Source organism: Thermobia domestica, chromosome 4, assembly GCF_964235325.1.
Source record: "Thermobia domestica chromosome 4, izTheDome1.hap1.1, whole genome shotgun sequence".
In the NCBI taxonomy this organism is placed as follows: Eukaryota; Metazoa; Arthropoda; class Insecta; order Zygentoma; family Lepismatidae; genus Thermobia; species Thermobia domestica.
In genome coordinates, this window is record NC_137457.1 from 5,553,218 (window position 1) to 5,571,634 (window position 18,417).

Genomic DNA, 18,417 nt, shown 5'->3' on the forward strand with positions numbered 1-18,417 from the left:
CTAAAAATTGTCCAAAGGGAATAAAATTTGCAAAATTTATTTTATCTAACGTCTTGGAAACAAAAACAATTACTTTTCTATCCCTATTTAGATGTGGGATTTTAATATAAAAATTTATGGTTTGGCTCTTGAGTCTAGCATAAAAGAGTTAAGAGACTGTAACAAACTTTGCTTTTCGGTCTACGATTAAAACGCGAAAAAGTAATTTCTATGTACACACACAGAGGGGGACGGGGGTGTAACTCTCAAAATTTGTCCATATGGAATAAAACTTGCAAAATTTATTTACGTTATCTAACGTCCTGGGAACAGAAATTATTTTTAGATTTTTCTATCCTTATTTAGAGGTAGCAGAGACAGTATATTCCCTCATAAAAACCTATAGTTGGATTTAGGCCTAGCTTGAAAGGAGTTGAGCGATTACATCGAAACTTTCAGGATTCATTGTCAGTGACGTAATTACGCTAGTTGTCGCCTGGAGTTAAAATTCGCCTTAGCGCCCTCCTCACCAACCAAACCAAAAGTTTCTCCCAAATATTTTCGCAATTTTGCACCCTCCCAATCCGGCGCCCCGAGCACAAGCCCCGTTTTCCCGCTAGTTACGTCACTATTCGTAGCTCTTAGGCCAAGGATTAAAACGCGATAGACATAACATTTTCTATTTGCACGCGCAAATGGGGGACGCAGGACATATGCCCCTCTGCTCCGTCTAAATAAGAATATAAAAAATTTCCGAGGACGTCAGATGGAATGCATTTAACAAGTTTTATCCTGTTTGGACAAGTTTCGAGGATTAAACTCCACGCCCCTTGTGTGTGTATAAATAAATAATATTATTTTTTCGCGAAGAAGAATACTTTCGCGTTTTAATGGTACTCTGAAGAGCTAACAATGCTATACTTTTCGTCCCAATCGCTTAACTTCTTCTAATCTAGTACAAAGAGCCAAAGCATAGGTTTCTATAGAGAATATGTCCCCTCTGTTTCCTCTTAATATAAATAGAAAAAAATAAAATTTTGTTTTCAGAATATCAAATAGAATTAATTTTGCAAGTTTTATCCTTTAGATAGTTTTTGACTGCTATACCCCGTCTCAATTTTGTGTGTGCAAATAGAAAATGATCTTTTTTCCGCGTTGTAATGGAAGGAAGAGGAGCTATGAATTCTGCAAGTTTCATTACTCGACTGAAGTTGATAATGTCGTGTGCTTGCTTCTTTTTTAAAATTCATAATGTATGTGCCTTGATTCGGGTGACATTTTTATTCTGTTTTTCATTCATTGAGTGCAAAAAAAAAAAGGCAGAAATTTTCAGAGAGGAACTTTTCTAAGATTGGATGGTCACAAGGGCAAACACACTCAACTCGGGAATGGGGGGAATGAAATTTGAGTTTGTTATAGAATGATTAAACTTCCGTTGTGGTTCCTCAGCATTATGTAAATATGCTTTGAACATGGTTGTCTTTTTTTGGTGTCGGAACATCATAGCTACAGACAAGTTTATTTGGGTGCAAGTTACTTCTTTTGATGACTAACCAATCATATATGATAGTGACTTAATTTCTTTGAACCAAGTGTGACTATTTAATGAAATGTATTCATATAATGTTCGATAGGGATGCTACCTTTTACTTGTGCAATGAATGCACTAAAACACATAGAAATGAGTGTGTAAGCGGCATATCATAATTAGTATAGTCTTTAATTTTTACATCACACATGTCCTAAGACTAGAGTGACCTTATTATGTGACCTTGTTATGTTAATGCTATAATTGGTCATTTAGGATTAAGGGCCATAGTGGTATCTCATATCCCGACTCGATTTTTATGCTATTTTTCACTGTTCTTCCTATCAGCACCAGAACTTTTACAAGAAGAAATACTCTCTGCAAAAACTTTGAATCCTAAATATCAAAAAAACAGGTAGTTGCGATTACTGTTCAGAATACCTTTTTTTCAATTGTTTATGGCGTTTTACATACACATATAAGCAGAAAATGTAAGAAAACGATTTTTTTTAATTTAAGGAGCTAAGTACATGGTTCGTGCGAAACATATAGCAGCAAAAATTACATCAACTAAATATAATGCAAGTTGTAGGCAGCCATTGGAAGCAATACTTATATGTTCATTGTATGTGCTTTTGGTCCATCTTTGCTGGTTAGAACTAGTTTCTTTGTATTTTGCTCAACTTTGTCAGGATGTTCTTTCTGGAAATATGTACACTGAGACTTATAAATGAAACAAATACACTTCTCATAGCTCTTTAGACGATTGTAGGTGGTTGTATTTTTCCCCATGTCCATTTTATAAAACTTTAATTTCAGTTTTTTTGGAAGTTTCCCCTTTGTAAGATGACATGCTATGTGACCCTAGTACAACCAAATATTTGGCAAGCTCAAATTTTCCCCTTTCACCTCTTCCAGTTCGAAAACCGGAGTCAGCCTCAGGAAATTCAGAGCCCAGTGTCTTTCTTCTCGGGCACGATCTGCTCCTGTCTTCTCACCGGTGACATAAATCCAGAGTGACAGTCAAGGACAAGGTATATGAAATGCAAATAAGTCAGAAGCCATACTTCAATTTTGAAAACAAAGGCTGATATTGAAAACGTACTGAAGAGCATAGATGGCCTGAAGACATTGGTGGACAAATTTTACACCCTTCTACTTGCACTTGAGGAGAGGAAGCGGCATAGGGAGAGAATGCTCGCTTCTCTTTCACATCTGAATATGAATGACTTGAAAGATCTCAAATACTTGGACTCCTTTTGTGCAGACGAAACCTCGAGAAAGAGATTGGTGAGTATATTCACCAGTTTGTTACGTATATTTCAAGTGAACTTCTAAAGAATACTCTTAGGAATAACGTTACTTCAGATGATTCATTACCTGATAATGTGTATGTCATACCTCCCGTAATGTTGTTAACATTTTCACGATATGAATTGGAATTCGGAATGAGCCATAAGTTTGAATGTAATATTCTGCGTTTTTTGCTGATATTCCTGAATTACATGCAAGCAATGACAACTTCTTGAAAATGAATTGTATATGTTATTTACTGTCAAAATCTCAACTATACCAGCTAATTAAGGAAAAAAGTAAAAAAAAAAATTGTTTCTGACAATTTTCACCTTATGCTTGACGCTTCTCAGTTTTGTGGAAGTCCTATTTGTATTTAAAAGTAATTTATGCTTACTATTCACTCTTAAAGTATCAATTTGCTCTTAGTGACGGAAATAGGAAACATTAGCTTTTTGTAGTTTGTACTCCAATGCTATAAATCCATTCTTGCATTATCTTCTACTTCTGCTGATGGAATATCTATCCCTTTGAAAGATTAATCACTATAATCCTCTTAAGATTTTTGGTAACTTTCGTTACCAGGGCTTAATATCGCCTTAGACCGCTTATTTAGGTTCTATAAAAGGTATTTAAGCTGGTTTATTTATATTAGTGAAGTCAAGCATGGACCAAAGAACACCCCAGATGCGTTTGGGAACCGGAAGGTCACTTGCCGGCGCCAAGAGGGGCATAGGCACGTGACTTTGCTTTTTAAGGCAAATATCAAATAATTTTGACTCATTTAGTTTTCAAGATATCAGATAGAAACTTTGCTTACGAATTGTGTGTACCCTTGGAGGTTTATAAATTGTTTTGAGATCCCTAGGTTAAGTAAGTGGTGTATTTCCTGTTGTTACATTAAGTTTTTCGACCTTTCATTTCACCTGTACTCTCTCTTTCATTCGCATGTTTGGTTCACAATACAGTTATACATTGTCTGTACTTCCATATTTCCAATATCTCTAGTTATCGTAAACATACATTTAACATAAATTCAGTTTGCTTTTTTTGGAAGTGTCATTTTACGATAGTGATAGTTTTTTGAGGTGCAGTTGTTATTCACGTAAATTTGTGCCTCTCTTCATCACTTAACACATGTTTTTTCTGTCTTTCAGGACGCGGTGTGCGGCTACTTTGCGGTCAACAGAAGCTCAGAATTTGAGGTCCGAGATACCAGCCTCAGATGGCTTAAAGGAAGGAACGATCGTTTAGGTGCAAGACAAAAACGGTGTGAGGAGGTAAGGAACAACCTCCTTATATATATAATAGCCTTCCTATGTATGTAATAATAAGATACATATCCATCTTTATATATGTAGATTCGTACATAACATAATACGTAATGTAAATAACGGAACACGGATATTTTCGCAAGATACTCGGTAACAGTAAAGCAAAAGGTACCAAAATTCTTTGGAAAAGTAAACTATTTCGTACTATCAGTTTTTTGTTGTTGGTGGTGTCTCTCAATAGTGGTCCAGTGTAATATTTAAGCACTTTATAATATAATCATTATAATAAAATAAGATAATCGACTTTACTCCATAAAGCATGAAGCAAGATATAGCAGCGTAAAACACTGCATACACTAGAAGGCAGAATAGGTAACACTACAGAAAGAAAAAGGTTGCACCATATAATAAGTAATTAATGGTGTCTTATGTAATTACCTTTTGCTTTCTGTGATGCTTATGAGCGTTATTTATGTTTTCTTAGCTGCTGCCTTGTTTATAATGTACATTATGGATGCTACCTTTTGCTTCATACACAATTGTTACAAGAGTTGAAAAAATATTCTTCCCTACAAATAAATCAATGTAAGGGGAAAATTCGGGGTGAAGGGTGAACAAGTTACTGTTTTCTGAAAATCCTTCTGTTTCTTTAAAAAGCACATTGCTTGTATGTTTGCAATTCTTGTACAAATTCATTGTTTGTGTTCCCATGTATGTCACACACAGAAGAAAGTAGTATCGCACTAGGAAGCAAGTAATGTACTGGACATATTTTAGATGCTTAAAAGCCAACCCGCTGTAAAATTACATTTTTTTGACTTGTCCACTTGTTGTCTTGAGCATTTCGTATACAGAGTGTCTCAAAAGTCCCCTGACATAGGGTAACTGTTATTAGCAGACTTACAACAAAATATAAGAGGAAAAACCATCTCCAATTATGATGTTTTCAATCTAAAGTGAAGGATTATTTTTACATCAGATTAGCCATTTGGGCTGTACATTCTTTATGTGCCCATTCTTAAATGAAAATGCAACGATGTCATTTACCTGGACCCACACAATAAGCGAATGAACTTACTGTTTGAAACGGGAGTTGACCATCAACATGTTAGAGTAAAAGAAAGTAACGTCATTCACTTATGTTGTGGGTCCAGGTAAATGGCAACGTTGCATTTCATTTAACATTCGGCGCATAAAGAGTACACAGCCCACACGGCTTCTCCGATTCAAAACAAATTCTTCACTTTAGATTGAAAACATCATATTTGGTGATGGCTTTTCTTCTTATATATTAAGGAGGTATACCGTTTGATGGCTATTCTCGGAAGGAAGTAGTGATGAGTGTGTGAGTGTGTGTGTATGTGTTTGACGCTGTATACCTGATAGAGTAGGATGACGTGATGAAAAGTAGCGAATGAAAGGATGGTGACGTCGGAAACGGAACGTAGAACGTAAACGTTTGTGTTTATGTAGATCATTCCATTAGCAGCTGTTGCGAAGAACGAAACGTGAAATTAAATTGTGTCCGAAACAGTCCCAGAATGTGAGGTGACAACGGACATCGTTTATGGTTTTTTTTTTTTTTTTTTTACTATTGTTGTAACCATGTCTACTTGCTGGCCATCAAATGACAAGTAAAGCCTTGACTAATTTATATTATTTTTTTTTCATTATGGTATAATTATTACAAACATAAACTAAAAAAACTTTAAAAAAATGTCCAAAGTCACCCCAATTTACGGTACTGAGCGTCATTTAGCCTTCTGTATCGCACACGATACACCGAGCTAAAATTCAGATTTTAACGGTTGTTGTTATGTTTCCATAATTACAAAACTTATTCAAGTTGTCCAGCGAAAGTATACGTGTGACCAAATACCAGCACCAATATAGAATAAACATTGTAGGATAATAAGACAAAAATGATTCATTAATCAATTGGTTTAATATTGGCGAAATAATCAAACACAGAAGAATCTCATTATATTCAACTACTAGTTATGTACGATTCTAGGAGTCCTCAGTTCGACTTCACTTCCACTAATACTTAATCGCACGTTTAAACTTCCAGTTATCCTATGGCAGTCATTGTGTTCCTTGGTCACTTCAAGCACTATTGCAAGCACCATTACAAGCACTATTGTTGTACTCAATTAACTACATCATAGGAGCAGTGTCGTGGAGAAGAGTCATTCGGTTAGTAAACAGTCCGTACTTCGAAGCCCGGAGTGCACTGATATAACAGTCACTTAACACCTCTGCACTGGTAACCTCAGTTTCTTAATAGCATCATGCAACTCCATTAGTAATGCTGTCAGTTATAAAAAGCAAGAATCGTTCTAAAAAGTCCATAGGCCTGTAAACAGAGAACATATGAGTTTGAAGTACTTGTACCAATGATCACAGTCGTTAATAAACACTGTGTTTGTTCCTCAAGCAATAAGGTTAATAAATTTTCCCTCCTATTTTGGCGAACGGACACTAATTATAGTTCTCAATTCATTAAAGATAGGAGAAGAATGTCTTGAAATAATACGTGCGTCCGTTGACACCAGACCGTATAAAACACTGTTGTTTCCTATCACAGGTCGGTGCTTCCACTCTTATGACGGGCGCAAGGAACACTTTCGAGTAGGAAAATTTTAACTTCTAAAAAGTAATGAAAAAAAAACACGCATGGCATTATATTTCGGTTTCATGACTCACTTGTTATGTACACGCTTACACACATCAACGCGTTAATAGAAAAAATATACGAAAAACCGATCACTGGACATGAATTAAGAAAAGAAAAAGAATTCATACTCACCTGATTTCTCCTAGGTATCCAGCAACAATTCGTTAGTACTACTTCCACTTGCATTGCCTGAATATAAGGTGTATCAGGTGATCAACTCTCTCATAGTAACCCACAAGCTAGGCCCACCGGGAATTCAACCGGGAACCGTAAGGAATCTGGAAGTATGTAGAAAGGTTTAATCTTATATAAATACAATATGGTTAGAATAAGTAAAGAAGGCAATTGTAAAACTATCCAAAAAGAAGAATTAAATAACTACGGATTCGGGTTCAGCTCATTTCACATTACATAGGAATTGCAAACGGAATATGATGCTATGGAAAAGGCAGCAAATATCTGAGTCCAATTAAAGCCATGAACGACAGGAATCTAATTTAGTAAGGATAGTGAAATCTCTTACGTTGACTTTCTACTAAATTGGAAATAATAATAGGTATTACTAGTAATCCTTAACACATAAATTTTAAAGGAATATAAAACTATTTTTGAATATTCTAAAAAATGTGTTTTAAAACTAAAAATCGAGCTTTGTGAAAATCCTAAGATTCCAAATTACTGGTACCGAAATGAATAATAATAACAATAATAAACTGCTACTTTTTCTAAAAATAACTTTTAAAAGCTTCAAAGGTATTCACATATTTCAATAATATTTAATAGTATTTCAGATAAATAAATTACTCTTCAAATAATTAATATACTTATAAATAAAATACTAAGAGAGGAAGAGATTCTTTTTGGGTAAGCCATAAAAATCAAGTGAAATGAAATCAGGAACCCTTCTCTATTTTTACCCAAGAGTGTTTAAGATAGAATAAGATAACCTGACTACTCAGCCAATATCTTCCAGGAAAACTAGCTATTTACATGAGCAGATGGAGGACAACTACTTACGAGTAAGTAGAATCCATACATAGAAGCTTATTGCCGAGATGGATAATCGAAAGAATCGAGTACATAACTATCATGTATCGATTTCTTTGCTTTGTCTCTTTAAAGCATTAATGAATTAGAACAGAGGTACTATATATATTGTCATTCTGCGAAGAATACTTAATATTGGGGCGTAAACTGAGAATCGAACCCTTGAGTATAGATTCGATTCTCAGTTTACGCCCTTGAAAATAAGTTTTGGACTTATTTCAATAAAGAGGACTAGAAACGGAAAAAACCCTGACGTAACTCATTCAATTCAGACAGTTAATATTTTATAAACAAGCCAGATTTGAATTATTTACACAGGTTTTACAGAAGTTTAAATATTTACAATAATTTGGGGTTTTTAAAATTTTGTATACTACAATATTAAAAGAACAAATTAATTGAATTTACAAGGTAAATAAAAAAATATTTCACTTTAAAGGACAATGTTCTGCTAGTAATAATTTTGTTCACGACATTATTGCTCTGTAAGGGAATAGTATTATATTTCCCTATCCTTTTGCATTAATGACAATTGCATTGATAATACACTCGAAAGTAATAGTAAAAGACTACTAGTTTCTGGAGTCTGGAACATTATATACTGTTATGCATAAGTACTATAATGTTAGCGAAAGGAAAGAGAAAAATGAATTATCTAACAAATAATTAAAATTATATAAGAAAAAAGGAAATAGTAATTGTTTGGATAGTACTGTTCGAATTCTAAATTTCATACATTACTTTCATAAGTAAACGTTTGCCAAACTTGATACCGGACAAAACTGTTTGAATATTTTAATTTGTACCTTACTATATTCATATAATAAATTACAAGAAAATGCACATGTACTTAAAGCTGTTAATAGATTTGGTTCTAAGTCTCTTTGTTTAAGGTTCAAACTTGGCAAACTATGGTATTGATTTATAAAATCAAGGAAAGTCAAAATATAGGAAAATAAAACACAAAGAGAGTTAGAGAAACTGAAAAAGAACTATAAACCCTATATTATATGAAAATGACTAAAGAAAAATACTCATCTGATGCTGATGTCACTAAATATGTTGTTCCTACTTTAAGTACGACGACTAAAGCAACTGCATTAAAGAACGTTTTTTTCAATTAGGAGAAAACAACCAGCGCCCTTCCGGTTCAAGTTAAAGAAAAAACACGCATATGATAAGTCCTATACAATAGGTTTTTAATCATCATCACACCGTCAGTAACAAGAGGTGTGTCTGTCCCACTTGTATACAAGAGCCAGATAACGCAGTTGTGGCTCCGGCATTAAAATCTTCCAGCAAATTTGTAAATCATATTCTGATTCTTTCTTCGTTCTTCAAACGAGGGCTCGAGGTTCTCTTTGGTCACCTGCCGGCAAGAAGCTCGCTCCCCCAAGACGGCAAAATGTACAGAGTAAACAGACAAACTAAATAATTCATTTTGTTATGATTCATTAGTGTGTGTACGCTATACAATCAGTACCCAGACTCACCTCCTTCAATTTTATTTGGTTTAACAACTCACTAGACTTTAATAGTAACTAGACTTGGTCAACTACGTCACAACTCAATTTGAATTATTTTTCACTTTCTGCTACGTTTTCATAAACATAAAATACTCCTTTTTTCCATAAGAGCATGACCGTAATGCCTAATAGAAATTAAGATTCAGCGGTATTATAGCCAGATTTTCATCTGACTTTAGTACTCTTCTTTCTCTTGTTAATCAAAATCAGAATAAGACGAGAATCAGATCTTTATCCTGTTGATATTTTTTCAATGCACATTTTAGAAATGAAAACATTTTACAGTGGTTACACACGGGTTCAATGCACACCTATGAATTATACTGTTAAGAAAAAGAAGCCAGGATCAAGAGTGTGTTGTCAGCATACCTCGTGCTCACATAATTAGCTCTCTATAAGTAAAGGGAAAAACGTTCATAACGACCCCGTAAGGAAAATGGCACAATAAAATCGTCACGTACGTGGTCCCAGGCTAAATTTAACAGATAAAATGAGTGCCATACGTAAATTGAAACACGTATTATAAAACAAACGCGATCAAAAGAACTCAGTAGAAAATCAAAATGTATTATTTTTGTATGTTACAAGTAGACCTATGCGCTTATCGGACACCCCATGTTAAACTTATGGGAGAAAAGGGGAGGTAATCAAAACAATAGGAAGACAATATTCGCTATATAGATAAATGCAGAGTAGTGGGGGAAGAGTGGAATAACATCTGGTGATATAATGTAACCCACAAAATAGGGAGACAATATTGGCTATATAGATGAATGCAGAGTAGTGGGGGAACATCCGTTGATATAATGTAACAGGATGTGAAAAACAACCCCAGGTGGATTAGATTCAATTGAATTGAAGAGGAAATATGAGAGAGACAGAGAGAGAGAGAGAGATGTAGGGAGAAAGAGAACTTTTATACTCAGTGTGATTGATAATTGCTGTTTAGTGAAGCATGTATGAGATGTTTTGGCTCTAAGAGAGTTCCAATTATATTCTTATATATTAACTTATAGAAACATGTAATGATGCATGAAAAGAGAGCTCGTGTTTACAAGACCCAAGACAGTATATATATATATATATATATATATATATATATATATATATATATATATATATATATATATATATATATATATATATATATATATATATATATATATGTGTGTGTGTGTGTGTGTGTGTTGAAAAAAAATGAGACTATCACTGCATCCTGTTTACGTGAATGAGAGGCAAAATGTGAATGAATGCATGCTATATTTTTTTCTACTTTTAGAAGAGACAATTCTTTTTTTTCTTTTATGCTTTTTTAATATGTTGTTGTTATTGTAAAAGTTTTGGTAACTTGACCATGGGAACGACTTGTAGCAGCTGGGGATTACACAATCCACAGGGCTTTAACGTGAAAAAAAAAAGTATGAGGGAAGAGAGGTGAGGGAATCTCCGTGTTTAAAAACGCAATGTATATTATATATGTATCTTATTATCTGATTAGGTGTGTGTGTTGCGTAGTTGGTGTTTGTTCTGTGATTAAAGTTATTTCTTCTACAATTAAAAGGTAAGAATTCTTATACGTTTTATTGATATGATTTGTGAGCATAGCGTGGGGAGGCGTTTTCCCTTAATATGCTTTTTGTATTAGCGCGATTGGAATTTGATTGAGTGAGAGACACGGTTTGGATTTTAGGTGGGATGGTTTGGATTTCACGATAATGAGTAGGTCAGCAATGATTTAGCTTTAATGATTGTTAGAATAATAAACTTATCGTGATTTGAGTTAAATTTTTAACAGCGGTGGAAATACTAGTAAATATAATGGTCGTGTATGTAAATGTGAATGAAGTTTGAACGTGTAGCCCTTATACAAGTTATGTGAGAGAAGATGGGAGAACCCCGAGGAAGATCACGCACATGTTGATTGTGCACCACAAAGGCCACACGGTGCGAACTGGGATCGAACCTGGGACCCCATCCGGTAGAGCTTCATGAAATGTTGAGTTTAAAGTTACTCGATTTTGTTCGGTAGTCTAAGGAAGACTGATGATTAAGACAAGTGGATCTTTTATAGTGCATCGCTGTACACAGAAAGCTCTTGAAAGACTATATAGAAAGTGGGAGGAAACGAAATCTTTGAGTTTTGCATGCCACGATTATGATGGTTAGGGTAAAGGAGAGACGTTGCTCTCATGAAATGGTGGAATAAAGAAAGTGGGAGGAAGTTTACGTATATCTTGATTGGTGGGGGAGCGGGATCGAATCCGGGACCTGAAACAGTAAAACTACAATAAAATCTTGAGTTTTACGTCCCACGATTATGCTTGATAGGTTAAATGAGAGACGTTGCTCTCATGAAATGGTGGAATGAAGATTATGCTTAATAGGCTAAATGAGAGACGTTGTTCTCATGAAATGGTGGAATAAAGAAAGTGGGAGGAAGCTCACATACATCTTGATTGGTGGGGGACCGGGATCGAATCCGGGACCTGAAACAGTAAAACTACAATAAAATCTTGAGTTTTACGTCCCACGATTATGCTGGCTAGGGTAAAGGAGAGACGTTGCTCTCATAAAATAAAGAAAAGGGAGAACATTACAATGAGCAATAGAAATGAACGGTTTACCAGTGAGCATGCCTGCCTTATCAATAATTTATTGATGTTCCATGTGTATGTAAGTATATTTGTATGTGTGAGAGAGGGATGGGAAAAAAGCGTGAATGTGCATACTTGCTATCCATGCTTGAACCGTTCTTTAATGAACGCTGAATGGGATGGAATTTAAGACAATTCAAACGACTTGACAACAGTGGCGTATACGAAATATGATTATACGGGTGGATTATAGAAAATAAATTGAGATTGTAAGTGAATATGTAAATGCTTTTGAGTGATTATTTTTTTAACAATTTAGCATTATTTTAAAGATATATGTACCATTTGAAGGGTAAAAATTAGGTTTTGAGTATGAGATATGTTTATGTAAAGCTAATGGAAAGCACATGAAAATTTAAAATGTTCATACATACCTAACATAAAATTGCCTTCTTCTTCTTCCATGTTTGAAGCACATACGAAAACTGTATACGAACAACTAAAATATTGCGGGGAAATGACAAAATATTTTTTGTCGGTAAACGTATGGGGCATTACCGTTTCTACAAATATCAGTAGACCGAAAAGTTTTGATGTTAACCGCACAAAAACATGCATGGTACTGACAATTATAACTATATAGGTGACGCTGATGAAAAAGATTAAGATTTTTGCCGTATAATAACTCTAAATATTCATAAATCGTTAACTATTGATTGTAGAACAAAACGGACTAGAGAAATGGATTTGTCAGGTCAAAATCTATATAGAAAGACACCCTACACGATAAACTTGAACAATTTTTATTTTTTAGATTTCTTACAAGGGAAGGGAGCGGACTGGTATTACGTTTTACGCCAAACTATTGGTCGTAGAAACAAAAGAAAAGTATTTTCTTGAAGGACAGGACCTAAGAAACACTACAATTTCAGTTAGAACAATGTAACTTGAAAACAACTTTAAATGGGCGTAGCTCCTAAACCATTAATCGTAAGACAAAATGGAGTACAGAAATCGATTTATCAGGTCAAAATCTATATAGAAAGACACCTTACATTATAAACTTGAACAATTTTTTTGGGGGGGCTAACAGTGGCGGCTCGCTATGTAAGGGGTGTCCCATTACATTTTTGGGTTTTTACGCCAAACTATTGGTCGTAGAAAGAAAAGAAAAGTATTTTCTTGATCATTAGGACCTAAGGAACACTACTATACAGCTTAGAAGAATGTAACTTGAAAATAATTTTAAATGGGCATAGCTCCTAAACCATTAATCGTAGGACAATATGGATTACAGAAATCGATTTATCAGGTCAAAATCTATATAGAAAGACACCTTACATGATAAACTTGAACAATTTTTTGGGGGAGCTAACAGTGGCGGCTCGCTATGTAAGGGGTGTCACATTACATTTTTGGCTTTTTAAGGCAAACTATTGGTCGTAGAAAGAAAAGAAAAGTATTTTCTTGAAGGATAGGACCTAAGGAACACTACTATGCAGCTTAGAACAATATAACTTGAAAATAATTTTAAATGGGCGTAGCTCCTAAACTATTAATCGTAGGACCAAATGGATTACAGAAATCGATTTATCAGGTCAAAATCTATATAGAAAGAGACCCTACATGATAAACTTGAACAATTTTTTGGAAGGCTAACAGTGGCGGCTCGTTATGTAAGGGGTGTAACATTACATTTTTGGCTTTTTACGGCAAACTAATGGTCGTAGAAAGTAAGGAAAGGTATTTTCTTGATCGTTAGGACCTAAGGAACAATACTATACAGGTTAGAACATTGTAAATTGAAAATTAAAATTTAATGAATTTGCATAAACAATATGGCGTCAATTTTTTTTGAAACTTTGGAAATATGCTTATTAGAGGTTGTATTTTTATATCATTAGATAAAATGAATGATATTACTAAAATAAATACCATTTTCGCGCCTTTTTACCGCTACCGGTGCGCGCCGCGCGGTATTTTGCCCGGAAAAAGGTTTCGCGACGCGGGACGCGTAAAATATTGCCGGTCGGAAACTGCGCGGGGTATTACCGCTTATAAAAACAAACAACACTCGGTAACTTGGTATGGTACATGTACACACACGCACAGTCTTATACACACTAATGTTAATGTTATGTGTACAGATGACATTGTTTAAAGAAACAAACATGGCGGTTGGATTTTAATGTGTTTTCCAGGCATTAATGATATACAGTATATGTATGACGGCTAGCATTTAGTATATGCTATATAAGGGTGCATGGTGAACGGATTAGGTAGTAGATAACAGTTAATAAATGTAAACATTTCCTACTGGACATTTTGGTAAACACAAACAATAGGTAGAACAAAAATTTACCGCTTTTTCATATTTTTTTTCTGGACTTGGTATATTGATTTGCAGTATAGTATTGAGGTACACATGCATGTCTTGATTGTTCTCTTTTCTGTTTTTTTTCCTATCTTTCTGTGCTTGCTATGTTGATTTATAGTATACTCTTTGAATATCCATAGTACAATTGTATGGTTCATTTCTGGTTTTTCGTATCTTTCTGTGCTTCCTTTGCTGATTTTCAGTATAGTCTTTGAATATCCTTAGTATGATTTCAGTGTTCTCATTTCTCTTTTTTTCGTATCTTTCTATGCTTGCTATGCTGGTTTTCAGTATACTCTTTGAATATCTTTAGTACAAATGTATGCCTTCACGATTCTGTTTTTTCGTATCTTTCTATGCTTCTTATTTTCATTTGCAGTATAGTCTTTGAATATCCTTAGTATGATTTCCGTGTTCTCTTTGTTAATTTTTTTTCCTATCTTTCTGTGCTTGCTATGATGATTTTCACTATAGTCTTAGCATTGAAGTATAAATGTATGATTCATTTCTGGTTTTTCGTATCTTTCTATGCTTCTTATGTTCATTTGTAGTATAGTCTTTAAATATCCTTAGTATGATTTCAGTGTTCTCTTTGTTAATTTTTTTCCTATCTTTCTGTGCTTGCTATGATGATTTTCACTATAGTCTTAGCATTGAAGTATAAATGTATGATTCATTTCTGATTTTTCGTATCTTTCTATGCTTCTTATGTTCATTTGTAGTATAGTCTTTAAATATCCTTAGTATGATTTCAGTGTTCTCTTTGTTAATTTTTTCGTATCTTTCTGTGCTTGCTATGATGATTTTCACTATAGTCTTAGCATTGAAGTATAAATGTTCAACATCCTCTCATTTTAATGCTCTTGCGACTAATTTATTAATATTTTCGGAATTATTTGTAGGCTCACATTTTTTTAACATTTTCGGAACATCATTGGTATGCTCACATGAAATGTTCGAGTAATTAATTAGGAGAGGTTAAATAAATAAGGAGCTTGCTTAGCAAGCGATCCGTAAAATAAGTTGCTCTTAGGGGAGCTTGCTTAGCAATCGATCCAATAAATAAGATGAGCTTCCATACGAAGCCAATTATTTATAAGTTCGAAACGCAGTTTCTCTTTATGAGATTGCTTAGCATTCGATTCGTAAAAATAACTTGTTCTTGCGACTAATTTATTAGGAGAATGGTCTTGTAATAAAATGTTGCAAGGGTAACATTTGACAATTTTCAATGTTACAATACAATAAGATGTTGCTCTCCAATGGGTAATACACTTTGTACCTCATATTGTAACGCCTATGGGTAACTTAAAAATTTTTCTGGAGTATCAACACTTACAGAATGCGAGAAATCTGTTAGCTGTCCCCATATAACGATTTAAGGAACTAGGGTTCGATTGAATGTTATTTTCCGTTAACTAAATGCAATCATGTTGATATTAGTCTGCAATATATTTCTCTTTTTTTCATCTTTAGTTTCTACACCAACTGGGAAAACCCTGAAGACTCCTGTTTCATTTTTTAAGAATAAATTCACATAATCTTTAAACAAACTAATCGGATAATTTGAATTCCAAGCTGTAAAGCTACATATGGATCAAAAGCTACTAGTGATGACACATTCGGAATCGCAGTATATGCAATTGTTCCATACACGAACGCCATAACCCAAACATAAACCGTCCATTACACGTATATGGTAAAATTGGAAAATATAAATCTTTTGGAGGTAAGATGGTTCATTTGACTATTGCCTAAATACTTTTCAGTTGTGAAAAGTTAGCTCGCCCTATAAATTTTTGGTTTACCTATAGGCAAATGCTTTACGTGCCATTACCAATGGATATAATGATGTTACATCATAATATGTAACAAACTCTTTGATGGTACATCATGCCTTAGGTATCAGGTGGACAAGATCAAAACAGTGTGATTGAATAATTTACTGGATTTTTATCGTTTTCTCACCAGATGGTCCCATTCACATTTCAACAACATTAACATTTAATTTTTTCGAGAAATGCTATTTTTATGCTTATACCGTTCTTGCAGTGATGTACCTTGCTTAAATGTAAAATTCAAGGATACGTGTCGCATTGTAGAATAACACTTTAAGCATACGTGATACATGAAATTCGTAAACTGTATTTGTTTTCCTATCAAATCGTTTTTCCAATCCATTTTCGGAATGATGGATTTTATTACCAGTAGTACGTTCTAACCAGTACATTACCTTTAGGTTTTGACGATTACAATGGTCGAACCCAAAGGGTGAAATAATTTCTCTGGGAGATGTGATACGGCAGTATTGCCAAACTAGCAATAGTTGGTGTTATAATAAATCATTAACTACAAATTGTTTTGTCCACAAATAACTTTGAAAATTTAATAACATCATTTCCTTTTGGAGACATCCCCACTTGCAGCACGTTTTTCGTACTAGTTGATGAGTTGGTTTCGATCTTCGGTGCTCCGTGAATCATGATTAGCTCAGGAATTTTGCCTACATAATTTTCATTGTTTAATGTATTAAACAAGTATGGGAAATCTCCCTTTCGTAAATCTACAGAAAGACCTAACGTTTTAGGTAATTTAGATAATTTAACTCCCATATACAAATACGTGTCACGGAATTAAATCTTTTATCCTTCATCAATTTTTTGTCCCGATATTATTACTTCAAGTGTAAAGTTTTTTTTAACATAAAATTACATACCATAATTACTGTTATTATGTAAAAGTAGAATATTTTTTTTAAAACATTGGTCGAGTCCATCATTGTTGTAAACAAACGGAATTCGTTTTTTTATCTCCACATACAAACCATGTCCTTACACTTGTAAATACAAATAAGCTGATGTTCTTGTTCATTTTACATCAGAAAACGGTATCTACATGGTGACCGTTCAACGAAATAAATATACCCAACGTTTACATGTGTATAACATGTATTAGCCGCAATCATTTTAAAACTTATGTGACCGTATAAACTCTTTTCGCAAACAAATACTGTTTTATGATTGGTAAAGCAATCATCCCTAGAAAACAGTCTATGACAATTAGAGCATTCGAGTTTAATAATAATATTATTATTACAAACATTGTGATACTATTCATACATTGTGCATTTTTAAATACACTTATGATTTTTTGTGTGATGTCCAAACAATACTGATAATAAGTTTTTCATAGCGTTCATGGAATATAATTAACACATTTCGTAATATTACAATTACTATTTTCTTTTTTTCAAACTGAGTATGAACTTAAATGTATCTGGGTAGCTTTTCAAAAGTGAAAACAAAAATATTTTAAAATATGTAAAGAATAATAAGAAGAAATACTTTCAACGAATAATATTTTATTTACAAATGAACGTTTTGCATATCATATAAAATTTTAAAAATCATGTTTATAAATATAAAAAAAGTTAAATATGAATCATACAAAAGGTATATCATATACAATGTTACATAATATTTTTCAGTAAACGCAAAAGAAATCATAAAAAAAATTCAATGAGCAATATAAAATTGTGTTTACAATTTTACCTTTTTTGTACATGTACAAAATTAAAAATTATAAAAGAAATCCTTCTCAAGGAGTAATTCTAAAATTAACTCAATATATTTTCTGTTTAATAAAATATTATATAGCGCATAATTAAATGACCATTTATCAATTTCAATATCACTATGCATTGATACAAATTCTTCATATAAATCATCAAAAGTCTGTATATTCACCATAGCACACCATGCATTATAACATAACATATCATAGTCTAACGTAACGCATTCATGTTCATCGAAAACACTTCGATTTTGAAAACATCCGTTACACATAACTCGACGTTGTGGGTTCCATCTTGAAATACATTCAAACACACAATGTTCATTTACATTATAAGAAGTACAATTGTACACGCAAATTTTATTTTCTATATGCATTCTTGTCTTTCTTTAAAAACAGTTCCACTAATTGTGAAATATAAGAATCAGAAAACGTGAGGCCTTCGTATGATAAATTAAATCTGTTTAAAAACGTTTTATTTTTTCTATAAGTACTGTTTAAGCAATGTTTCTTGCAATAAAGTTCAAATACAATGTCACGAGTTTTCTT

The 18,417-nt window shown here is 33.5% G+C and overlaps 1 protein-coding gene across 6 annotated transcripts in view; it reads right to left on the bottom strand.

The window, feature by feature from the left end:
* Positions 1-18,417, bottom strand: part of LOC145683688 (uncharacterized) — a 165,089-nt gene that overhangs the window by 93,691 nt on the left and 52,981 nt on the right. For 3 of the 6 annotated variants that reach the window (XM_081755047.1, XM_081755048.1, XM_081755050.1), the window contains exon 3: positions 6,884-7,029. The exons of the other annotated variants lie outside the window; for them this stretch is intronic. In XM_081755047.1, coding sequence (XP_081611173.1) covers positions 6,884-6,937 — 54 coding nt within the window. In that variant the 5' untranslated portion in view covers positions 6,938-7,029. The remainder of the gene's footprint in view (positions 1-6,883; positions 7,030-18,417) is intronic. 6 annotated transcript variants of the gene reach the window in all.